This window comes from Homalodisca vitripennis, unplaced genomic scaffold, assembly GCF_021130785.1.
Source record: "Homalodisca vitripennis isolate AUS2020 unplaced genomic scaffold, UT_GWSS_2.1 ScUCBcl_14576;HRSCAF=25407, whole genome shotgun sequence".
NCBI lineage: Eukaryota > Metazoa > Arthropoda > Insecta > Hemiptera > Cicadellidae > Homalodisca > Homalodisca vitripennis.
This window is the reverse complement of record NW_025790696.1, coordinates 2,165-29,292: the sequence shown is the minus strand read 5'-3', so window position 1 is coordinate 29,292 and position 27,128 is coordinate 2,165. Positions and strand designations below refer to the sequence as shown.

General features: G+C 32.5%; 2 protein-coding genes across 3 annotated transcripts; one reads left to right on the top strand and one right to left on the bottom strand.

Moving 5' to 3' along the window:
• The first annotated feature begins 367 nt into the window (after window positions 1-367).
• On the top strand, window positions 368-18,872 carry LOC124375167 (Fanconi anemia group A protein homolog). Of its 2 annotated transcripts, none has more exons than XM_046833276.1 (9): window positions 368-492; window positions 4,498-4,574; window positions 5,315-5,370; window positions 6,831-7,020; window positions 7,448-7,687; window positions 11,194-11,335; window positions 13,197-13,369; window positions 15,643-15,774; window positions 18,541-18,872. In XM_046833276.1, exons 1-9 carry the CDS (start codon window positions 477-479, stop codon window positions 18,772-18,774), a joined length of 1,260 nt encoding a protein of 419 aa, XP_046689232.1. In that variant the 5' UTR covers window positions 368-476; the 3' UTR covers window positions 18,775-18,872. The 2 variants fall into 2 exon arrangements, with proteins under 2 accessions (XP_046689232.1, XP_046689231.1); XM_046833275.1 differs by having other exon boundaries at window positions 13,131-13,369.
• Window positions 3,404-22,615, bottom strand: LOC124375168 (mitochondrial tRNA-specific 2-thiouridylase 1-like). The gene is made up of 2 exons (XM_046833277.1): window positions 21,307-22,615; window positions 3,404-3,629 (listed from the first exon to the last, which is right to left on the bottom strand). Exons 1-2 carry the CDS (start codon window positions 22,454-22,456, stop codon window positions 3,592-3,594), a joined length of 1,188 nt encoding a protein of 395 aa, XP_046689233.1. The 5' UTR covers window positions 22,457-22,615; the 3' UTR covers window positions 3,404-3,591.
• Window positions 22,616-27,128: the final 4,513 nt, after the last annotated feature.

The following is a 27,128-nucleotide window of genomic DNA, read 5'->3' as shown; positions in this document are numbered from 1 at the left end:
CTATTTCGTGAAAAAGATTGTAGCTTATGAAGCCTACTCAAGGGGTTTTGTTTTCAAGGATAAACAACAGTCATTTTACTCTATGACGTTTTGTGCCTTGCCGCGGTTTTTGTATTTTGAAAACAGTACCAACAAAAAGTACAAATCTACAAATTACTATGACAGGAGCGTTTAAATGAATTTTTAACGAAATTAAGTGATGGACAGCAAGTCTGACTTTATTTTGTTTTACTAGTAATTAAACATTTTATTTTTACTGTTCTACTGCTTTGTTCTCAGTTACTGTGTATCATTTTATGTATCCATCGATGTGTAACAAACATGACACTTAGGTTAGCTGCTTTGAAGCATGTATATGAGCTTTTCCCTTCCGAAATTTGTGCCAAGGCTAAAGAACCATACTCAACAAGTGACTTGAGTACTCTTCGAGATTTATTAACTGCTTTGTCATCTTATGACCATAATTTAATAATATCATGGTTCAGATTACAGGTAGGCCTAATTATGCCCTAATTGTTTTATATCCTAAATAATCTACCCATTAAGTTATAACTACTATACCACTTATTACCATAGTGGAGATTGAGAAATTGACAGAATAAGTTACTTCTTTATTATTTTTTTTTAAACTGACATTTCAGACATTTTGAGGGAGGGACATAATGTGATCTATTAACTTAATAGGTGTCCCCTCTGGTGAGAATCCCTCCCATGGGAAAAATTAGTATTATGCAGGAATAGGGAGATAATTATTTAAAACCAACTGATATTGTATCATATAACTGCTCTGCAGATGAAAAATATTAATACTGATTGTCATTTTAAGATTTACAAAACCAATCTAATTTAATTCTTTAAGTTTTGTAATTACATTCTCTTATTTTCATAACTAACTTAAATCCTCAGCTCCCAAGCAGTACAGTGTCTAGTGTTAGAGTATGTGTTATTCAGCTTATTGTTATATACTGCTTTATGTAAACCATGGGAGTGTTGTGTTATGTATTGACACACTAATTTAGACAGGTAGGGTACGATAAGCGGACCCGATTTTTTATATCGAAATTGGCAAACGATATTACTTAATAATAACCACCGATATAATCAATCGATACTGATTAATTATTTTGAATAAATAACTTAAATAATCTATATCAACAGCTGTAAATACTTTCAAATAATACACGTAAGGTAATATTTCAATTTTACATATAAGTAACATTTGATTATTAAAATTGGCAGTCTATTATAGAAAACTACACGACATTGCTTTGAAATATAAGACATGTTTTACGTGGCTTCAACATGTTGGACTCGTACCGAAAAATCCATTAAGTGAAATTTGTGGGAAAGAAACAACTGTAACTGTGAGAGGAGCAAATATGGCTGTCTTCAGGTTTCCTAATTTTGCTTATAATAATTTGTTTCATTACTGTAAATATTAAATCCATATTTTAATTTAAAACATATTCGATTGTTATTGAGGACTATAGTTACTACTTTTATATCGATTGATAGTCTAGGATTTGAGATGCGAATATTAGGTATCGATGATTACATTCTTCGATATAAAAAACCCGGGTCCGCTTATCGTACCCTACCCCTTTAGACAATATATGATGTTACATTGCCTTTATATTTATAAACATGTTTATATTTAGTTAAAAATTATTAAATTGATGAATTTGTTCTGATCTTATGTAAAATTCAATAGCCTGATTATGTATAGTTTTATATGGTTGTATATAATAATTTATAAACTAAAGTAGCCTAGATATGTCAAGTAAAAATAATGATGATTAATTAGGCCTATAGTGTTTATTATGTAATAGTTAATATCTCTTAAAATCAGACAGTATAAACCAACCAGGTTTAGAAAATCTCTTTATTTAAACACTTATGATACATATTTTACTGGCATTGGGTTAGAGAGTATGATAAGTGGACCCGATTTTTATATATGAATTGGTACAATTATCGATACTTAATATTCATTTATCGAATAACGTGTTTATAAATCATATCAACATATCTATAGTCATAAAAGTCCTTATATTACTTAGTAAAAGCACTTATGATGTAATATGATGGAGTTCTATGAAAATTTTAAAACGTAATTAGACATACATCAAGTAGATATTATTTAAGTTCATGGTAAATAGTATCAAAGTTTAAATTTAATTAATATATCATGTTTTGCACGTGGAAGAGCATTTCTGGTTCAAATTAATTATATTTCCAATGTCACAGCTGAGCCTGCATTATTACTCTGATCAAGAAAAAACAATACACAGGTCTTGGAAACCTACTTCGGTCAAAAAGCATCTATTTCTTGCCCTTGTCATATACCTAAGGTTTGTTGTCCTGACAAAGAAAAATATATAGTTACGTAGGGTCGAGAAGCCTACTTCGGTTAAAAAGTGCCTACTTAAGGACCGTTTAAATTCACTTACTATGTCACAGTTTAGCTTGCCATATTTGCCTCGATCAAAATACTATATATGTTCGATTTTATCTAGTTCTCGGAAATCTATTTTGGTCAAAATCGTGTTGACATAGTTGAGTTTGCCTTGTCCTGAAAATACACACATAAGTAGGACTGAAAAGCCTATTACAACCTAGGGGGAAGTCCCTCCTACTTCCTATGTACTTTCAGTATAAAGGGGAAATCCTTATTAAGGTTTTGCAACGTTCCAAAATAATCGTTATTAAAGTTTTGCATTATACCAGCCTTGCTTTTTGGACTGTAGCCAGGGAAACAACGAATCGTTTAGGCATGTTAGTATTCATTTATCTGTTTTTCCATAAGCTAATGGCAAAATGCCAGATCACAATGTCAAGGAAGCCCACCAGTTTAAAGTAACTTATGTGAAAACATTCATAACTTTGTTCATTAAGGTTGGTTACATAACAGTGTTTAAATAATATTTAAAATGCATTAGATTATTTAAATCCATCACTGGCGCAATCTAGATTAAAATTTATATATTAACTTCATATTTACTATCTGCATTACACTACTGATCAATCACTGTTTACTTAATATTTCATCAAATTTAAATGTAAATAGATGTTTCAGCCAATTTGTCGACGTAAAACTGAAGGTTTAACAGCTGTTTAGTGCCAGTTTAATTTGGATTATGAAATGTAAAAATTACATTTTTTCTGAATTTAAAAATATTCAAGGTAACTTTTCTTATATTTTGCTTCATAAAAACCTTCCATGAATTTCAATGAACATTTTACAAAAGGAATTAATCAAAGTGATCCAGGCGTTGTTGAGTTATGCGCTTACCAACACATTTTGCAATTCATTTTTGTATTATAGATAAATGAGCTTTAATGATCAAACAAACGATTAGAACTGGGAATAGGAAAAAGTCATAAATAATAATGAAATTATAACAAACATTTATAACAAGAAATACAAAATATGCTTAATTATTTAAATTTTTTTCTGGGTAGCAATGATTAGCCGGTTTCGAGAAGTTGTTGAAGCATCTTCTCTGGAAAACCGTACTTCTATTCTGTATAAATACTCACGGAGATGATCTGCAAGCAAGTTGGCTGATATGCCACTTTTTATACTTCGTTTCACGGCCCTCCACAAGCTTTCGACTGTCTGTTATTACCTATAAAAAATATATTTATTATATGAAAAAGTGTTTATAGTTTAGTTAGTTATTGTTGAAAAATCAGTATCGGTTGGTTACATCGAAAGCTATAATTAAGTAATACTGTTTGCCAATATCGAAATAAAAAAATCAGGTCTGCTTATCCTACCCCTGGCATTAAACAATGGAGGAGTACGCTAGACCATATGTCACATAATAGGCTTTGCTGAAATTCACAATTAATCTATTATTATTATTCTTGAGATAATCCCTTGAATTATGGACTTTGATCATGCTCAACCATGTCCTATAGAGGGACATGCACCATCATCGAACTAAGTCTTGTGAAATGAAGATACGTGTCAACTTTCATTACTCAATATATTTTTGAAATATCCCTCTGAATTACATGATATAATAGAAATGCTGACAGTTTCCTGAGTAATTAAAGCTATTTTTAGTTGTTTCAAAAATCTTTCCTACTGTAATGTATATATTTTTTCAATCTTGTTTAAATTTTAAATGTATCATTATTTTATTCGATTAGTTAAAAAATTATTATGATGTAATTTTGTAATAGGTACTTAGTAGATTCATATAATATTTGTGATAAACTTAAACAGATTAAAACATTACAATTCTGAATGTATGTGATAGTGGGTTAGTTACATACGTTTTAAATTGTTGTGTATTTCACTTTCAGAACTTTATTTTATCTATGCATGCTAACTTAAAAATTTTCAAATATCTACAAAATTCCCATTATAAGTATTTTAATATTTAAGCGTACTTGCTACACTATATTGCTTAATAAAATGTATTTAATCATAGTGACAAAATGTTTCAGGGCTTAAACATGGCTAATGTAATTTGTTTTTCTTTGCAGGAGAAGCTTCTTCCCTTAGAGTTGTTATGGCTGTTGCAGTCTCAAGGCCTAGTACAATTTACTACACATATTTACTAGTAAGTATTGACATAAAACATTGATTACAGTCAATTGTGATAAACTTAAAGGATTGACATTTTACAAAAAGTAGAGTTAATTGTGTGAATGGTCCAGTCAATAATGGTCCCACTGTCAAGGCCATCATTGTTAACTGCTTGATTTTTTTTCTCAGGCTTTAGTATTTAGAAAAGTATTGGATTTCATGTCTTCTGGAAACTGTCAACAACATATTTTAGTGAAAGGTTGGTAAAAAGTGTTATTTCTTTTCCTAAATATAATTTTCTAGAAACAAACAACAGATTTTTCAAAGGCCTTTGACTTTGTAGGTCCTAATAAGGTTGATTGTTGTTACAATAAAATTATCCTGAATTTGATTGTTACTTTCTTTCCAGAATTTGAAAAAAATCCTTTTAGCTTTCTGAATCTTGTATTTGCTCTCCTGATAGTCTCCTCTTTATGCTTTGATTTTTATGAATGGCTACATTTAATTAATTAAATATTTGTCCTAAAACACATTTTCCAAACAAACTAAGAGACTGAATTATCAAACAAACCTTGTCACTGTAAATTGGAGTGCTGGAAACAAGATGAAGCTGAACATCATTTAATTACTGTACTGCCTTAACATCAGTCTTATTTTCTTATGTTCAATCTTATCATCTCTGGTTATCCGGTTGGCACAATTAGTGTTATCTGAGCATGACTGTATTATAGTGATATATACTAAGTACTACACACTTCACATATTTTGTTGTAGGAACCAATTAAACATCTAGTTTATTTGTGGTCTGAGGATGAATCACTGTGCATCAGGTACATATTTTAATATGCATAAAGTTTTAGTTTCTCAACAAATTAGTATCTATTATCTTTTTGTACATGAATAATGTCAATCTTAAGTTGATGTTGACCTTCTTGATGTTTCTTTTGTTTAGCTTGCAAAATCATCCCAGTAGAACAAAACAGCTAACTAAATTCTTCCCTTTCAATTGGCTGTTCTTACATTATGTGTTAATTTGTCATTACCCTAGCTTGTGTCAGATCATGCCAACTCATTGTAGGAATTACCATTCTACCAATTATGATACCAATTATATGTTCCTCATGTTTTCGATAACTTTGGCAGTAGTATTGTTAAGTAAATGTTTTGAAGATGGTACTACAGTACTCAAAAGCAAGACATCCAAAACCAAAATAAATATTCACTTTTAATTGTTTCCAAGACAGCCAGATACGTGTTAGAGTTTTGACTTCCAATTTTATAATCAACAAGCTTCATTGTGATAGAATTACCTACAATGTTTTTTTTATTGGGATAAATCTAATGTAAATGAAATATAATGATTAGGGGCCGTCCCTAAATTACATAATGCTAAAATCGGTTTTCAGACCTCCATCCCCACCTTGTAATGGACTTGTAACAATAACATTAATCCCATTAATAACATTTTTACATAAATATAACACTGCTGAAACCCCCCTCCCAAATATAACGCTGCTGAAAACCCCTCTCCCTCCCTGGGGCATTATGTAATTTAGGGATGGCCCCTGTCTGTCTGTAGCACAAACCCATCAATGCAAAACAATAACAGTTTGTTAATGAAAACGGTTTCGTTGCAGCTAACCTTTCGACGTTTGTTGAAAATTTAAGAAGTTTTTAATGCACAGAAGATATTTTTAAAGCATAACTCATCACATTTTGAAAAGCTTTTAAATTAACATTATACATGAAATACCCTAATCCTAATAATGTTATAAATCCGATATTGCCTTTGTTTGTTTTGCTTTCTCACATAAACTATTGCACCGATTGCACTGAAATTTTACATGGACATTCTTAGGGTCCCTGATATGAATGTAGGTTTATCCTTATTTCAAAAATGCCTTATTCTCTAAAGTAGCGAAAAATCCCATTTTTGAAATGTAAACTTTCATTTTATATTTCCAGTATGTTAAAATGGTTTCTTGAATTTTGTTTGAATATTTTCCCTTATTTTACAATTTATTCTCCTTAGAAAATAGATGAGAATATGCAATTTTGTAATTTTTGATATGTTTATTTGATCTAACTTAGTTTATAGATAAGAAGACTAAATAAAACCAAATTTATTTATAAATTATTACCATTGACTTAATATAATTCTCTTGAAACGATATTGAATTGCCATGTTAGAATTACAAGAATCTCAATATAAATTCTATAAACTTTTTCTTGTAAACTGTCAAGTATAACTCATTATTATAGCCTCTTCAGCTACTTCATTGTTTTATAGCAAAACAAATTTAATTGCTGGCCTGAGTGACCAGTTTGAGAAACAGATTTGGTGTCAAGATGAGACCTTGCGACAAAACTGTGCAGAGACTGTGGCTGGACTGTTGGCAACTCTGGTAAATCTTGGTCCTCACACTTCTCGTCATGTCTATGGGCCAGCCCAGCAACTGTTGGAGACCGTCGTGGAGAAGGTGAATATTTTAGAATTCAATATGTTGAAAATTGTATAGATTTTTATTGTATTGTTTTGATAAATCCTTTCACGTTTTGAACCACAAAAGTTACAAAATAAAAAAAAAACCAATCAAACTATTGACAATATAATAGTTCTTGAAACTAATCACTAATATTATTTTCAATCATATGACGTCATGTCTGCCAGTTGTACAACACACCATCATTGACTTTGTCAAATGAGTACAGGTGTTGCATATTATTGCACTGCTGTAGACAATTGCCATACCACTCTATTTCAAACCCAACAAAAGTTGATAAGTGAGGTGGCTGGGAGTGTTGACTTCATATTTTCTAGACAAAAATAAAATTAGTTATAATCAGTAAGCAGATGCAAAATAAAAAAAAGTTTAGTAATTGTTGAATAACAAAGATCTTTGTAAGTTTGTTGATAGGCTCTTTGAAGATTCCTCAGTTCCTGAGATACCAGTACCTTTCCTCTCCAAGCTATTGGGCAGCTCTGTCTGTGTACAGTCCAGACTACAAGTGTTCTGTGTGTCTGTGCTACGAACATTTGTACAGTCTGTGAGAAAAGGAGTTACGGTTGAAGAGGCTATACGGGATCAATCTGAGCTTTATACAACCAGCAAATCTTCTCCTGTGACCACTGAAATCATTAGTAAGGTAATAACACTTTTACTGGATAATCCATCATGAACAAATTGGAAAATATGCATTGCCATGTTTAGAAACTTTGGGAATTGTGAGCTTTTGTGATTTAAGGCAATTTTGTTTTTCTGTTAAAATTTTAGTCAACTGCACCTTTATACAACCAGGGTTAAGCAATGTGGAATGAGGTGTGAAGCCAAAGTTGGGATAGGATCAGACCAACACCCAGTTATAGCATCATACTACTATTATTATTATCATAGAGTGCTTTATTTTAATTTGATCATGACATGGATATTCCATCTGTTTCTTTTTTTTATCAGTCACTTTGTCCTCTACTTTTTATTGTCATGACAAATGATTTGAGTAAGTGCGTACCTGTGGATGTTATCCTATCCAGTGACACTGTAATCATTAATAGATAACCCAGTAACAGGTTAGCATTGGTACAAGCAAAATTAAATAAAAAAACTTATTCAAAACTGGTTGACTGCTAATAAATTGGTACCAAATACTAACAAAACACAACTTCTTGTGGTTTTAAAGAAAAACCGAAGCAATTAATGAGAAATCCAATTCTTGGGTGTAACCCTTGACCCAACACTGTTGGAATTGGCATATAATTGGTTGCAAAAGTAAACTCAGTCAAAGCATTTAAGCTCTGTGTTGAATTGGACCAGGATGGCATCTACTCTATAATTATTGTGGTATCTTCCAAGTACATATTACCCATGGTCTTGTATGGGCAGAACCTCAAAAGTCGAAGAGAGGTATTTATAATGCAGAAGAAGGCTATCCGTATTATTGCTGGAGCATGAAGGCTTGTCCGATGTAGGGATATCTTTAGATGTCTTAAGATTTTCACCTTGCCTTGTCTTAACATGATGCAGTGTTTGCTATATCTTAGAAATAATTAAAACAGAACTATGCTCAGAAATGAAATCCTCTCTTACAATACAAGAAGTAGCCATTTTATAAATTTACCTCAACATAGACCAAGTAAAAGTGAAAAATCTCTCTGTATGTTGCATTTAGGTTAATGAATAAGTGACTAATTAAAGTAAAAACATAGAGTAACGTTTTTTAAATCAAAACTACACAATTTCTTGCTAAGTAATGTATTTTATTCTGCAAATGATTTTTTTAGCCAATGGACTGAAGATGATTTTTTAAACTGGTAATAAAATACATTTTAACATGAATTGTACTGACCTGCATATATGAATTTGCTTAAAATATTTTGTGACCAAGAAACCATTCTATTTTTTGGATTAATTTATAGCTCCAATTTCATGATAACCAGAAAGCCAGGTATAGAGATTTTGCTGACCAGTAGTGGTCTTATGAAAAAATCTTAAAAAGAGACATCTATTGAAAGAATTTTTATAAAAAATACAATAAATTATAAAGATTACTATTGTTGATTGGCAATTTACTCACCTCTCTGTTGGAACAAGAACACATGACAGACAATTGAGAGAGAGATAATGATATAATGTACTGCCAGGTACCGAGTATACATTGAGGACTAGACTTACTTCCTGACTTCAACATTACAGTTTGTATGCTGATGAACGATGCAAGAGTGACAGTGGTTTGAAGACGGTGAAGTGTTGAGTGTAATGCTAAACAGGACTTGTCATATAGTGACAGGTGTTGAACTTGACTAAGTGAGGATTCTCAATCCCCTAGATTCAGCATTATGCTGGTGAACATTCTAAGAATGACAAAATAATTAAGTGAATCATCTATTGGTTTTGGAATTGGTATGATTTATGGTATGACAATTGATATGATGCTAAAGAGGACATTTTGTGTAAACAGTGTTCAGTTACATAGTGTAATTAATAAATAATTGATACCATGACCAAATTACTTTCAGCCCCTTATCAGATTTTGGATGCTCAGTCATACAATTTTACTCTCAAAATGCTGACAGTAAACATATAGGTAAGGAATAATAGACTGAAGAAGAGACATAGCATTAATATTCTGAAAGAGCGTTTTATTGTTTGATTTTATTGATTGTCTAGGGTTTTGCTTGATCTCCACTCCAAACCTTTCACTGCCAAAAATGACAGTGTTGAATGTACAATTGAGAATTAAAAAAAAAACCTTGATTTTGAAATTATAATTAATTGTAAAAAGTAAACTAACTAGATTTTCCTAGATAAATTATACCAAATTGATCAAACAGGACAGATCAAAATTCTCATCACAGATTTATTAGGGATTGATGAAGATCGTCATTCATCTGTAATCCTCAATACTGATTGTCAGATAATCATATAGGGTCTGATTCAGTTACATTACTTACTATATTAATTGTTAATGTAAAAATATTAATTTTGTTGGTGCATTTTGCTTTTATAGTTGATAAGCTTTAGCTTTATACCAACCAATATCATCTGAGTGAAATAATATCAGTTATTTTATAATTTGTTAGTCATCAACAGGGATTTCTTGAAAATTGTTTTCACAGTGAAATATGGCAGACTAGATCATCAGCATACCAACACCTCTCTTGTGTGCCACTGATTGCATGGCCTTTCTAAAATTTTGAAAAGAATTATTAATTACCTACTTTTATAGGCCTGAGTAACATTAAACTACAAATTTTTGTAGTTTAAAGAAATTCTGGAATGGTGTACTTTTTTCTTTACTCTTCATATCCAGAAGTAAAGAGATATATTATACCAAGTGTCTTAAAAGCCCCCCCCTCTCTCTCTCACCCTATTAACTTTATTATGAATAGAGATAGAGTGATTTAATTTAGAGGATGTTTATATGGCCAACTGAAGAGTTTTTTAAACATATGAAAATTTTTGACTCCTGCCCCTCAAAAAGGAGTATTTTGGGTAAGTAAAAAAATTTAAATAGGAAACCTTAGCAAGTGAAACCTTATTTTAAAGGTATTATAAAAAGGAGAAGAATGGCACAAACTAGAAGGTCTCTAATGTTTATCAAATTTGGGGGCCAATTAAAGTTTAAATTGTTTTATAAAACTCCCACAGTTTGTTACATTTAAAGTTATTGTAAGGTAGATAAAACATTCACTCACTAGTTATTTTGAGAACTTACAACACAAAATCATAAAAAAAGTTTTTTACAAGAATCAACAAACATCAACAACCATGGTATAATATAGCATTTATTATGTTTTGTTTTGTGTGACCGAAGCCCATTAGGAAATACCAATAGCTGGTTTTGACATGTCATCTCTTGGTTACCAGTAATGGGCTTCGGTCAGACAAAACAATACCTAATAAATGTTATGTTAATCATGGTTGTTGATGTTTTTTGATCCTTTTCATAACTTGTTTTATGATTTTGTTTCATAAGTTCTCAAAATAACACTAGTGAATGAATGAATGAATTATCTGCCTTACAACAACTTTAAATGTAATTTAAACTGTGGTGGTATTATAAAACAATTCAAACTTTAATTGGCCCCCAAATTTGATAAACAACTCACTTCTCTGTAAAGAAAATTCATTGCACACTGTAATTTTCTGTTTCAGGTTCTGTCAAAGTTACCAGCAGAAGATGTTATAAATGAATTGAGCAAAATCGTACTTGAAGAGCAATTCAACTGGCGTTGGCTATTGACAACTGTTTCAGTGTTTGTTTCATCAAGTACACAAGGAGCTGAAACTCTTAAAGGTATTTACTTTTTTTATCAAAGTAATTTTGTTCTGATTGGCTCATGATAATCTTCCCAAAATAGATAATTCAACTGATATTGTGGTTTGTAGTATGACAAACTAGAGGCCGATATGAATAATCATATAAAGCTTATGTAATGATAAAAATTAAATAAGTCTAAATAAAACTAAACTATGATTGTCATTAAGTAATGCCTGCTGAACCATTACATTCCTTTAATGAATAAACAGGTTTACTCAGCATGAATTTTCTTATGAACAGTACATTATCTTCTTCAACTTTTATTTCCTTTGGCAATTATCTGAAGAACACTGCGCCTTTATAACTAGTGTTCATTTGTATATTTCTAGTCGTATGTCTTTCAGAGAGTATCTGGTTTCTAGTAAAGTAATGGATGTTAGATATTTAAACATAGGGCTGATGTTGGATTATATATATTTTACTATTTCGAAAGTATAAAGATTGTAGATGGGCAAAATGATAATTTAAGAAAACAGCATTGTCTGAATCTATTAGTTTTAAGTTGTACTTAATTCTTAAAACCTTTTTGCGTCAGATTTTGTTTAAATACCATTACATTTAAAGTTTAGTTTTATAGAATTCAGCTTATAAGTTTTAACTACTTAATTTACATATTTTGTAATATTTATATTATTGTTACATTGTTTATTAGTTTTTAGTTGTCTATGTTCTTATGTTTCTTGTTTAATTTATGTTTTTGATTTTTTGCTTTTCTATGACTACTCTCTATTAATCTAAGTCATTAACTTGTAAGTTTTCATGTCTTTTGCAAGATCCCTGTTACTTTTAAAACATGTCTATAATATTGACATTTTTTTAAATGTATTACTGTCTAATAGTTTGACAAAGTATATTGTAACTTGTTGTGTTGCATAAATAAAGACATAGTGAATCTTGAAGGATTTGACCAGGTTATGTTTTGATGTGGAACTAAAATAAACACATACAGTTTTTAAATTGCATAATTTTGTCATTCTATGTAATACATAATTAGTATCCTCATAACAAAAAACTTTTAACATAAAATTGGAAGTATTATATGTTAATTTGCAGTGTTTATTGTGTACTATCAAGTGGTATTTTGTGCGTTTTAGGAGCCATTTTGTATTTTTTAATAGAAAGGAAGTTATTACAGTTTACAAGCAAATCTATGATTACAATCATAAAAGCGGAAATATTATGTAGTATAGATTGTGTACATTCATGTGGTATGTGTGCCTTGTCAGATCTCTTTTGAATTTTTGAGGAAAAAAGATATTATTACAATCTACTAGCAAATCTATGATAATGAACTGATTGGTAACTTCGTAACAAGAAACTTAGAACATACGAATGGAAGTAATATGAGTTATTAAGTAGTATAAACTGTAGACTTTCATATGGTAGATGTGCCCTGTTGTAGCGGCTTTGTATTCACACAAAAATTCACACAAAATTCACACAAGTTATTACCATCACAAGCAAATCTATGACTACAAACTCATTGGTAATTGGTCATGTTATGTGCCAAGTTGTAGATTGTTGTATTTAGTTTATAGATTAGATATCCAATTTTATAGGTTAGGATTCCATGTATGTCAGCTGCCATTTTACTCATCTTTAGCTTTAGTTAGTCGTGGGAGTAGGCTATGAGGTGTGTTGGGGGAACTCCTTGACGAAATCCATTGGCAGTTTTACACAAGTATTATTTAAACATACTGCTTTCTATTACACGGGTAGGAACGTAATCAATTCAGTCTCTAAATTTTACTCATAAAAAGTATGTCCGCAGCTACAGTGGAAAACTGGATGATACAGGCGTTTTCCAGCAAGGACTCACGTTTGTTGTCTGCTGCAGTTCTCTGTGCACGACAGTGTTGTACAGAAAACATGCAAGTGTTTGGTTCCTACGCAACGTGGTTCGGTGGCCTACAAGTGCGCCCAGCATCGGCCTTCAAATTTCTCTTCAGTTTCTTATCGGAGATGGTCCCTTTTGAGCCGGTTTTATGTCTCAAGATCCATGTCAATAAGGTAGGTTTTTTATGAAACATTTAATAGTTTCACAAGGGTTGGCAATACAATGGATTATTATGTTTGTGAGTAAATCCTCTCAAAGTATGGTGTATGGTCATTGATTGAAAGGAGGGTTGGCAGATGATATAATAAATTTTGTCTGTCACATTATCAAGAAAACTTTCTTTGGTACGTAACATTAAACTTTAATTAATACTGACAATAATTCATATTTTTAAAGCTTTGTGGTGATTTCTCTTCATTTATGTATTTAATTCAACATATTCTTCTCCAGAGGTATTTTTCCAGACTGCTTAAAGACAGGATACATAGTTCCCATATTCAAATCTGGCAATAGTACCCTTGCATTGAATTACAGACCGATTGTTATTTTAAACACATTGTCCAAAGTTTTTGAGAGTCTGGTGTTAGATGGACTTGAATTTGAGCTTAAACACCTAGCAGAGCCGCAGCAGCATGGCTTTCGCTCTGGGAGATCCACAACCACTAACCTCATCATTTTCAACACTACATTACCTCAGCATTTGCAAGAGGTCGGCAGGTGGACTGCATTTATCATGATTTCACCAAAGCCTTCGACCGGGTTAGTCACAAGCACCTACTGGCTAAATTGGACTCTCTAGAATTCTCCAGTTCTCTCCTACAATTCTTCCAATCCTATCTTCAGGGTCGAACGCTGAGGGTGAGGTGTAGTACCGATATTTCTCACCCCATTAGTGCTGAGTCAGGAGTTCCTCAAGGGTGACATCTGGGACCTTTCCTTTTCAACCTTTTCATCAACGACATTGGTGATGCCCTGACCGCCAGACATCTTCTATTTGCTGATGATGTGAAGCTTTTTCTGGAATCTTCCTCGGGCCATGATGTGGGCCATCTCAGGTCGTCATTAAGGGCAGTGGAGCACTTGTGCTTTAAAAACTCTTATGTTTTTAACGCACATATCAAAATGTTCAGTTATGACCTTTTCCAGATCTCGGAATCCACTTTTTCATGACTATTACCTTGGCAGTGAACTTTTCCATAGAATCTGGAAGATGAAGGACCTTGGTGTTTGTAAACTATTTCAACTCTCCATTCCGATGAGCATGTATGGTTCATTTGCAGGAGAGCCAACTCCACGCTTGGCTTCGTCTTTCGTTTCTCTGGGGGGCTGCATGTTGACTCTCTAGTAACATTGTATAAGACACTACTGCGTTCGCTTCCTGGAGTATAACTCTTCTGTGTGGGCTCCGTATCAATCTATGCTCATATCGGATATTGAGAGAGTCCAGGTCCGTTTCATTAGAGTTTTTGGCTGCCGAATGGGATACAACTACCTTGAAGTCAATGTACCACTACTGAAGTCTCACTTCCGTCTTCATGACTTAAGACATTCGCAGAAGGATTCAAGACTCAGTTTTCCTCATGAAGTTGATCAATGGTGTTGTGGGCTGCCCTGAGCTGTTACAGGAGCTTCCTTTTCACATTCCTGGTCGTACAAGATCCCAGGACTTGTTTCTCTCAAACTCAAGGCTTCAGTACTCTACGTTATTATACCAGCAACGCAGTACGCTCCCACGCCTTTTGCAACTCGGCAATGAGATAGGTGGATCTGTAGACTTTTTCTCTCTGGTGTGGCACGATTTTGTAGCCAAGCTGTGCGCCTTCTTACTACAAATGATGGAGTTAGTGATGAGTGATTGGTGACGCCTTTAGAGGGTCACATGTCAGTGTGATGACAAAAGTTGTGTGCATGAGTGATTCTTCTCTACACATTCTGGCATCGTGATTGTACTGTAATCAGAAGTTTTATAATTGCTTGTTAAATATTATAAATGTATTTATTGCTTGTTTTAATATATTATAAGATCCATTATTGCTTGTTGAAACTTCATATTCTATTGCAAGTTAGATTTATATTATACACACATACATATATACGCACACACACCTCATGCCCCCCACACACACACACACACACACACATCGTTGCTATGATTATTGCCATATTTTTCTAATTGTTCATAAGTTGTTGTTATTTATTTATTGCTTGTTATCTTTAAGTATATTATTGCTTGTTATACTGTATTATAAGATCATTTATTTCTTGTTGAATCGGATTTAACATATGTTATAAAATGGTGTATACCATATATAAATAAATAAATAAACCAAAATTAACTTATTATCAACAACAAGTTTGTATATTTAACCACAAGTGTCACTTTCACTTAATATTTACATTTTCACTGAGCCATAACATTGTATTTAAAAGGCAACTGTGTATTCAGGTACCTTCAGTGCCTGCTAACTGCCACAGTGTAGTAGCAGACTACACGAATCTCGCCAAGACTAGACTGGCAGACCTCAAACAGACCACTGACTACGTCGGTCTCTTCGGAGAGTACACCACTACAGAACAGGTTACAATCTTATTTGTCTATAACCTTTAATGATTTACTTGTCTTCTTTTAAACTTGTTCCTAAGGGTCATATTTTGAAGCGTCAATTTTAACAATTTATTAGAAAACAGAAGACTATTTTCTGATAGAACAATATTATTTTGTTGTATTAGAGGTGATTATTGTAAGTTTATATTAATAAGGAAAGGAATTAGGGCCAGGTCGGAGTAATCCAGCTCGGACCAATGATAAGCGACAAGAAGCTCAGGCATACCAGTAAAAACTCGCCTTCCTGTAGGCTCTGCCTGGGCTCGATGTATAATGTCAGTTGCATTGCCTTGCCACTTAGTTTTAAGCTATGGAGTGGATGGTACGACTCAACGTAATGTAGGACTCCCAGCATATTGACACCTAATGCGACATTGAGTACAATTTTGCAGCTGGTGAGAGAAATGAGAATACCTCTTTATCTAAATTACAATGGATAGCTTCTGGGTAAACCAGATCGAGCTCTTTTGTATCCTAGATATCTCTGATATTGAAACGTCCAACAGAGTTCGATTTTAACATCTTTGTCACTGATTTTTTTGTCTCTTTGGACGGATATGGATTCCAGAGTCCAGGAGTCAAGTTTATACTATCTCTCAGATTTCAGACACTGCAATAAATGGAAGATGAAATGGAACTAAACTCAATATTCGCATTGAATCAATCCTTCCAACCGAATAAGTTGTGTGTGGCTTTTCGTAACTGTTTTTAATGTTTAATAGACACCTTACACTGCCAGCTTCAAAATGAAAGTATTTGATGTTTTTATATGTTAAAACGTTCAGGTTGTCTTGTCTATCTGTACAACCATTGCAATCCTATAAGTATGAGTTACAAACAACTGTTAATGGTGATCAATTTTGTATTTTTGTGATATTAACCTCATATATACAATGCGATTTAGTTTCAAAAATCATTCTGTCATTTTATATGGTAACAATTTTAGAAATATCAGGTATAGCATGTATTCTTTTCAATAAATAAAAGAAATAATTTTGTAATGGACTTTTTTTTACTATGCTGGTTTTAATACATGGCCATGTCAAAACACTGTGATTTATGTTAATATTTCCCTTTTTATATTTCTCACGTTAATGGTCCCTTTGAGCAATGCTGTACATTTTCAGCCTCAAACGATTACATTTGTACAGCCTTTGTGTGTAATATATATTTAAGAATTGCAGTTTTTACTATCCGTATGAATAACCATGAGAATACTATGTATTTATGTACAATCCTTGAGATATAACATTTTGTCATGAAATCAAACATTAGGGATTTAAAGTCTAAATAAATGCTTTGAAGGTGTAGAATGATCGGTCTAGAATCCAGTCATATAACCCCTTCTTCCATTGGAATGTATGTCAAAATACCCTGATGTATGTTAACCCTTTAGGGAGTATGGACGTCATATGACGTCTTCTTGTGATAGGCTTAAATGAGTGATGGATGAAATCTAAAAAATTACCAAAAAGAGTAAAAAATAAAAAATTTTAAAATCTCTTAGAAAATGTATATTTACATTCGAAAGCTTAATAAAAAGGACAACATGTTCTACAAGTCAATATTTCAGACTTTTTCTTAGTATGAAAGTCCTCAAAATAGGGATATATACAAAGAGCAACACAAGATATACAAGAGGTTGAGCACTCGTAAGAGGTGTCCTTCTGCCTTTTCGGTCTTTCTTGAGAGTATAAACAAACTTGACCATTTCCTTTGGATTTTCCTGTTTAGTCCTTAACTTTGGGGCAGAGGACGAATAAAGTGTCTACCAGATGTACGCTGGTGTGTTGTTCAGTTTTGGGCGTGAGATCTGTGCCCTTTCAGTGGAGTGTATAGCACACTCTCACAAGATAAATATAGCAACAGATAAGTATACAAGGAATGGCTAGTATAATGTGGTGGCATATTCTGATAGCAAAACAATTCGTGCACAACGCGACCTTGAGTCAGTTGCTACTGAGATCTGGTGGTAAAATCAGATTACAAGTGAATGCAAGATCAAACATGGAAGTTAAGTATGTTGCCGATAGATGGAACCACTTTACAGACTAATCTACTTATAGGCAATCATTAATAGCAATGCATTTTACGATGATACAAAACTACAGGGCCCAAGCGCCATATGACGTCCGTACTCTTTTGGGCCACTATAAGAGTATACGTCATATGACGTCCTTACTCATTATGTAAGGTTTACACACACTCCTTAAAGGGTTAATGTTATCTTTTTATATTCCTCAAAGTTAATGATCTCTTTGAGCAATGCTGTACATTTTTGACCTGTAACCACTGCATGTGTACAGCATATGCGTGTAATATGTATGAAAGAATTTCAATTTTTACTATCCGATTGAATAAGAATGAGAATACAATATATTTATTTACAATCTTTGAGATATAAAATTGTGTCATGAAATCAAACATTAGGGATTTTAAGTATTTTAAGAAATGCTATGCAGGTCTGGTACCTAGGTGATTTCATGATCTAGGCGGCATTGAAAAAGTATCTTTTTTAATAGAGAATTTAAATAAAAAGTGCACAGATTGAAAACATGTTTATACAATATTTTTTAATATCCCGGCAATAAAATACAATCGTACAGAATTTTACATGCCCTTTAAATACTAAATTGGACGACGCCATAGTCATAAGTAAATGTCATGTGCTATGCATCACTTACATAAATGTCTTCGTTAATAAACAGCACCAGTAATAATTTTATTATTATTTTGCAGGAGGGCCGTGAAGCTGATGTCGCCAAAGTGGTAGCCTACTTCAATCAGACTAGAGAAATTATGAAAATAGTTTTAGAAGCCTCTGTGTTTAGAAAACAATTTTATGAAAAAGTGTTCTTGGCTGAATTACTGAAAGACTACAATTTAAGGCATGTGGAGTTTATTAAGAAATTATATAGTATAGGAAAAATTCCTCATGCTCTGTATAATAGATGGCGGCAACAATGGTTTTGAATATATATTAATTTTTGTTTAAATACCTTATTTAATGAATATTGTTGTAAAGTATATTTCTTATTATAAATATTATTGAATAAACAAATATTAAAAAATGTTGTATTTATTCTATTATCACCATAATTTAGGAGTTGAGATGGAGGGGTGTGATGATGGTAATCTTTTATTACGTGTAAAGGTATTTATATTATTAAACAAACTTAACTTCATAAGCCAAGATTCTTTAACTTGCAAGACTAAATAAGGTAAGGTAAATTAATAATTTTACAATAAAAGTATGTTAATGCAATTTTAAAAATAATTTAACTGTATAAAAATGTAGGCCTAATTAGTTTGATCGTTGTTGTTTTTATTTATTCAAGCACAGAACAACAATGCAAAATAACATCAATTTTGTAATGGTGTGTTTATGCAATATGTAACCTAAGAAAATTATTTACAGACTAATGAAATAAAACTTAAGATTAATTAGGGTATGAACATAAAATATTCACTGATGTATCTCCACCTTATAAGTTACTATCATTAGCCTGACTGGGTAACCAAAAACAATCCCTGACACTGTAATGAGGTTGGTGAATCGACATTTCAACTTTACTCTCAAAAATTTAGTTGAGGAGAGTTTTAAATAGGTTAATGCCCTTGATCACCAATTTCCTTTCAAGGAAGCGGATCCTATATAGAGGATCTCTAATTCTCCAAGAGTCAGAGATTGTGATGATCTTAAGTATTAATTGAGGTGGAGTTTTTTTTTAGACAAATGCTACACAGTTTATAATGTAAACTGATAGAACCTTATGCTCTAAATGCACTTCTAAAATTCTGAAACAAACAAATTGTGTGTAGACTTTCACACAATGATTAGATTTTAGATCTGATCTATTTGATTTGACCAGTGAAATTGTGCTTAAATCCACAAGTACAGTATAGAAACGAACAGACAACATAAATATAGAATTATAGCCTAGATACAGTTATAATTGAAACTTCCGATATACACATATTGATCTAATTATATACATTTTTATAAATTTAACCAAGTAATTATGAATTTAAATTTAATGAAATATGTCTACAAGCTTTATCTGAATGATAAGTAATCAATCTAGAGCCTACGGTTTAGATGTTCAGATTAAACTTCATGATTTCATTTTATATTTTCATTCACGTTTTGTGCGGTAAAAATTTATTTAAGACAAGGGATCATGAAACAGCCTTCTGTAAGGCAGTGGCCATAAAGCCAATCATAAGAATTTGCATCAGGTGTATTGGTATTGCAGGATTTTTTCTTCATCTATTAACTTGTATCTTGCAGCAAAGTATTTTGCTATATTAAATCAACAGCTAACTATAAAAACACATACCTTCAAAATGCTAACTTTTTAGAAGGTTAAGTAAAACTCAAAATTGATTAGTATTAAAAATTTTATTCCTCACTTGTTTATTTATAAACTACATTACAATTCACTTTATTTTATGGATACAATCTTGGTTTATTGGCAGTCTATTCAAGTATTAATGTTATACTACATGTTCAAACACCTATTTATCTTTATTACTGCTCATTTTCCTTTAAATTTTCATTTGTATTGTATTGTAACTATTTCAGCGTCATACCACTACTGTATTGTTGGCAAGAGGAGGCCATGGTAAAGAACTATGAAAGAAAGTTAACGGAAATGCCAACCGTCACTATTTTCCTGGTACTTTGGTTTTATCTGGACACCACTTTTTTTATAACAGTTTTTGTTACCTAAAAAAACTACATTATTAGAAAGAACAGATTCTATTTCACTTACTGTGAAAATTACATACCATTATGACGATCGGTTCTTGTTTTCTGCCACTCAAAAGGACCAATGTCGACAAGAAGTAGGTCACTCTGTCCCTATCTACTTCTTATTATTGCGGAAGTAAAAGATAACCTTTAAAAGCACTCACGTGATCTGAGCTTGAATTTAGGTACTATATCAAGGGATGTTTTTCTTTTATGTCAGAAGAGTGTGCCACTGAAGCCCGCTCTGATGGCCAGGGGCACATCCAATCAGTACTTTCCTGACTTCAGACCATGTTGAACGATATATATATAAAATAGTAGATAGGGACAGAGTGGCTGCCTTCTCTCTAATTCGTTAGGCAGAACACAAGACCAATCGTCATAATGACAAACAATTTTCTCAACAAGTCATAAATCCTTGATAATACCAAAGTACCATTTTCCTAAATTTTATTTGGTTTTGATTATAATTGTATTATTAATTACTTAATAGGTATTCATTTGCATAAGTTAAAATATCAGAGATTGAATAATAATATCAGAATGTAGAGTATATTATAGAGCTATATTGCATAGTGTTGATATAACAATACGGGGATGGCATATGAATCTCAACTCAAACTCTATAAAAATTATTATGTAAATAAATTATTGTGTACTTGAAATATTATATGCCCATAACAGGACTTACTTATAAGTGGAAAACAACACACTAATTCTTTGCTAAAAATGTTTTGATTGGTTATACTTACAATTATTGCTTATTGTATACAGACTTGGAGCAGTGTTCTCTATTTTTGCACCACCTAAACATTCATTATCTTTGTAAAGAACTGCATACTGTCCAGCTGTTAAAGCAAACAAAGGTTTTTCCAATATGATGATTAGAGATGTATCCTCCTTCATCATTACTTTACAAGGGATTAATGGATAAGTATGCTGAAATCTAAACTCACAATGTAGAACACCACCTTTAGTTAAAATCTTAGGAACCGAATGAATCCAATTAGGTTGGCTTGTTGTTAAGTGTTGGCTCCATAAAATCAAATGTTTCTTTCCCATTGCAACTAAAATGTCTTGAGTATTTGGTACCTTCTTAGCTGTATAGAAACGATCTGCATTTCCACCAATTCTACAACGCTGGCCTAATGTCCAGTGGTGTATACCACGGTGACGCCCCACATGCAAACCTGTATCGACATCTATGAATGAACCTTCAGTATCAGGTAGATATTCGGAAATAAATGAAGAAAACTTTCTTTTCCCAATGAAACAAATTCCTGTACTTTCTCTTTTATCAAGTAAGTGAAAAAAATTATTCTCAAATGCAATTTTTTTAACTTGATCTTTAGTTAATGATCCCAAAGGAAACATTGTCCTTTGTAAACTATCTTGATAAACTTGGTTAAGAAAAAAGGTTTGATCTTTAAATTTGTCCACAGCTTTTAATAAGTGAACTCCTTTAACTTTGTCATAAGACTCTAAAAATGACCCAAATGATGATTGAGCATAATGTCCAGTAGCAATTGCATCAGCTCCATATCTTTCAATTGCATAATTGACAAATCTGTTAAACTTTATATGTCGATTACAAAGAACATCAGGATTAGGTGTCTGTCCATTTTGATATTGGTCAATCAAATCGGTAAATACATAGTTCCAGTATTCTTTAGAAAAATTAGCTTCTAGAAGTGTTATACCTAGTGTAGAACACACTCTTGCTGCATCTTGAAAGTCTTGATCTACTGAACAATTTCCAGTTTCGTCAGTTATGTTCCAATTCTTCATAAACAGTCCACTTACATCATAACCTTGCTTTTTGAGAATTAAAGCAGCTACTGAGCTGTCTATCCCTCCTGACATTCCCAAAATTACCCTGCGAAATTTACGACCCACTGACATACTATTTTATTAATTGTAAGTTGTTACTGTGTATTAATGTTTAGAGAAATATTATATCTAATCACTAAATGTGATATCTAAGCTAAGATTACATCTTAGGTTGGCAATGACTTAACCTTACTCATCATAGTCACAACGGAGTACTTGTCGAATAAACGAAAAAATTGTGGGCTTTACTGCCGTTGTTCCTCAGCTGTGGGAACTATTTTTCAACGACTTTCAAACTTGAAGTATCATCTTTAACGGAGTCCGCTGATTTATATTAAGTACATATATCATAAAAATCCAAAGAAACAACATAAACTTTGAAATAAGTTAAAACATTACAAAAAAATCCCAGAAGACAAAATACTCAAGTAGCTCTAAGACAATGGAATGTTTAAAAAAATACAACAGCGAATTGTGGACATGTTACCATTTTTACATTCACATTAACATAGCCCAATTGCGTTTTCTCATAAATAATTTCTAAAATTGGCAGAACTAAAAAAGTGTAGCCACTGACAAATAATGAATCACCAATAACTACTCAGTAACTACTCAGATTTAAAACATTCAGATTCAAAACTCTTTAAACATTCTTTTATATCGATGTTTGATTCTGGAAACAATTTGGTGGAAAGTATTTTTTTTATTTTTCGGCGGTTAAGAATTTCGACAGTGTTTTTTCATCTAAGTACGGGAAGAATAGCTTTTAACTTTGATATAATTAAAATTACAATTCTCAATGCATTAACTATTTTATGTGTGGCTTTACCAAATCAACCCGCACGCCTGCCAACTAACAAAAGACATCAGGAAATGTACATATCGGGGGGTTAGAGGTAAAAGTACCCAAGTCCATTTTTTTCGGGGAAATCAACACATTTCACCCAAATTTAGAACATGTTAAGGTCTATTGGTGGTACAAACACCCAAGTCCAGTCCTATATGGAAGACAGTATTTTTTAGTTATGTTCCTTTTACCTAACTCTAAAAGTGAAGATTTGTTTAAGGTAGTACTACCCAAATACATTTAGGTAGTTTTACCTTTAAAAAGAATGTGTCTTCTTGATGCAATAGTGTTAGTAGTCAAACTACCCACATGCAAATGGGTATTTTTACCTCTATGGAAAAGACTATAAACAGCAACACAGCTTAACCTTAACGACACCTTAGTCCTACTTCCATATTTCAAAAGACAAGTAAGGTATATGGCTGCTGAAAATACTAAAACTATAGACTGCAGCAAATTTTTTTTTTATAAGTGTACTAACCATTTTACAAAAGAAGATCGACAAAAACTCTATAAATAATTCACAGCTGCATCTTTTGACAAACAGAAATATTTTATCTTAGCTAGAGTGAAACAAGGAACAAGAGATTGAAAGAAAAATGAAAAGAAAAGAACTAGTCGAAGTAAGACCTGAAAAAAGGTTTAGTTATGTTTACACTTTTATAAAAAACGGTGAAGATACACGAGTGTGCAAACAGTTCTTTTTATTAACACTTTCAATTGGTAATGGTCCGTTAAAGACAGCTTTTGCTAGTAAGTATGATGTAAATGGCACTTTCACTGACAAGGATCAAAGAGGGCATAAGACGCCTCCAAATAAAACTAGTGAGTATTGGACACAGAACATAAAGGCACATAATATTGAGTCGTTAGTTGCTATGGAGAGTCACTATTGCAGAAAGGACACAAGAAAACTGTATTTAGAACCAACATTATCTATAAGAAAAATGTATGAACTATTCCAAAAACTGTACAAAAATGCAAAAAAGCAGTGCCAACAGAAGGTGTGTACCGAAACATATTCTGCACACAGTATAATATGAATTTTTTGCACCGTCCAAAGACAAGTGTTTGATTTGCAAACGGTTTGAAGAAGTCAAAGAAGAAGAAAAGGAGTCATTAAAGAGAGATTACGAGGCACATATTAACAGAAAAGAAGAGGCGAATGCCAGCAAAGAAGAAGATAGATAAGAGCTAACAATGATAAACACTTTTGTAAGTGCAAATTTTGATTTACAGATATCAGATGCAGTGCCAGTTTATTACAGTAGAAAATTGTGTGTGTGAACAATTTAACTGTTTACGAGGCTGCACTGCCAAACAAAGCATACTGTTTTTCTTAGCATGAATGTAATGGTAAAAGAGGGAGCAGCGAAATTGGTACTTGTATACTTGAATGGTTTAAGACCTTACCTAATTCTGTAAAAGAAGTATCCCTCTTCTCTAATAACTGCAATGGTCAAAATCGCAATCAGTTTATGGCTGCTTTGTTCTTGTACATCGTTCAGACATACCCTGTTGAGGTGATAGAACACAAGTTTTTGAAGTCCGGCTACTCAAAAATGGAAGTAGACTCCATGCATGCGGCTATCGAATATGCTCAGCAAAACGTTCCTATTGATGGTATGTCTCAGTGGTTGACAGTGTTTGAAATGGCACGATCAAACCGTAATCGGAATAAGAAAAGGGAGAAGAAACATTTGAAGTCAAGTTACATGGTAAAATAATTACAGTTCAGTGATTTTGTAGACTTAAAAGACTTTGGTGCTAGTCTGATTGACAACAGAAACAAAGACTTATCCGGTAGAACTGTGCAATGGCCAAAAACCAAGCGTCTTTGCTTCCGGAAGTTAAATCCCAACGTAGTTCTTTTCAGCTATCAGTCTCAGGGTGACTATAGTGAACTCCATGTTTATGAAAAAGAACCTGGAAGACATAAGAGCCTCAACCTCAAACAGCTTTATTCCAGAGAACTAGCAATATCAGAAGCAAAAAAGAAAGATCTCCTTAAGCTTTGTCGAACTGGAGTAATTCCAAAAGATCACCACCAATGGTTTTCATCGATGAAGTCACCCAAACTTGCCACATCTGATGTAACTCCAGAACCAACCCTAGAGGAATACTTTGATGAAGAATATAATACTTCTCTACTAATTGTGTTTTAATTACAAAGATAGACAAACAATTTGTGAAAAAAAACTAAGAAAAGTTTTTAAATTTATTATTACAGCAAGGAATGAAGAATTACTTTACTGATGTAAATTGTAACCATTAACTATCTGTTGTTGTAATAAAAGTGTGTGTAAAAGGACTAGAGTGTTTTTTATTTATTTATTTAAATCCCTTTCAGACCATCATTATTATTCTTATACGTCATTTAACAAGATTTTGTTACATTTGGGTAATTTTACCATAAGGTAAGCTTTCAAGTAAAAGTACCCTGCAACACGGTAATTTAAAATTTAAAAAAAATGCATTAAAATCTTGGAAAAACTTCGATGAACACTTCAATGTTTAATCTATAACATAAGCAACATTTTATACATAAATAGGTTTATATTATTATAACCCTTCAATTTATATACTAAAACCAAAGTTTGTTTTTTCATTTCCCGTAACTTTGCCAGAGTGGACTTGGGTAGGTTTACTTCTAACCCACCGATATCAGATAACAGATCAAAATTCCACAGGATCTGATCTTAAATTCTTAAAGCTATCAGTGTGGGCTACGAAATTTTACGATATTACCGGCACTGCTGGTAACGAGCTGAGCTCAAATATCAAATCTTCACTTTTGACTTTTTTATGCTCTTTTAAGCCTCAGCTCTTCGGCTATGCTGGATTGTTTAAATCCATACATATACTACATACATACATACATATATATATATATATATATATATATATATATATTATATATATATATATATATATATATATATATATATATATATATGGCTATTATTCCTATTATGATTGGACCTCCCCGGGATTTGAACCCTTGATCTCTCAGTTAGAGAGCCGTGACTGTATGCACTAGTCTGCGGAGGAGGACTTTTGACAAAACGAATCCATTAATTGATCTTACATCCATGTGAGCATAGATAGTGAGCTAGACATTTTGCCCGTTTAAGCTAGTTTTGTCGGTGACGTTTAAATTCCGCTACTATATCAATATTTTATTTAACATTGTAATCCATTTGATTTTTATAACAATGATTTCTAGTTATTGTGTGTGTGTGTGTGTGTGTGTGTGTGTGTGTGTGTGTGTGTGTGTGTGTTTTGTGTGTGTGTGTGTGTGTGTGTATGCGCGCGCGCGCGCATTTATATGTAACTAATAAATATATATTTATTAATTATTTTTATTATTGTTAGAATTTACTATGTTTAGCTAGGAACGTGTTTAATACTGTTCTTTAATATATATTTTATAATTACCATTTTCTTTGTTCGGGTGCAACCACAACGTTGCTAGTGACAACAGAATTTGGCATTGTATGTAATATCTTCTCTTAGACTGTTTAATAATCAAAGTCATGACCATTCATCAAAGAATTAAAGTCAAAGGTTTTTGACGTGACACACGTCCTTAAATTAGGTTGCGGACTCGGAGGTCACTCATGAAAAAGTGTAACGCCCGGTATAACGGTTACGATGCCCCGTCCAGTGGGTCCGCCGCACGGGATAATGCAGATAATAACTGTGGCGATCCCGCCGCAAAACGGGATTAAGCAGATAACTTATGTTTATTCGTGAAAATGTGGAGTGCGTTTAAGATTCGTCATTTACAACAACTACAATCTAGTTAAAGGTAAATAATTGTACACTGATATTTCATTATCGTAAACTATGGATTTGGATTGATTATTGTTTAGAAATTGACACAAAAGTTGCAGA

Bases quoted from the DNA above. Each gene is read 5' to 3' on its own strand.
- LOC124375168 (XM_046833277.1), bottom strand. From the start codon at position 22,456: ATGTCAGTGGGTCGTAAATTTCGCAGGGTAATTTTGGGAATGTCAGGA. The intron at 3,630-21,306 runs GTAAGTATAACC...TATTTTTTATAG, and splicing joins GTATACAATAAGCAATAATT to GTAATAACAGACAGTCGAAA.
- LOC124375167 (XM_046833275.1), top strand. The intron at 4,575-5,314 runs GTAAGTATTGAC...ATTTTGTTGTAG, and splicing joins TTTACTACACATATTTACTA to GAACCAATTAAACATCTAGT. The intron at 11,336-13,130 runs GTATTTACTTTT...GTATGTCCGCAG, and splicing joins AGGAGCTGAAACTCTTAAAG to CTACAGTGGAAAACTGGATG.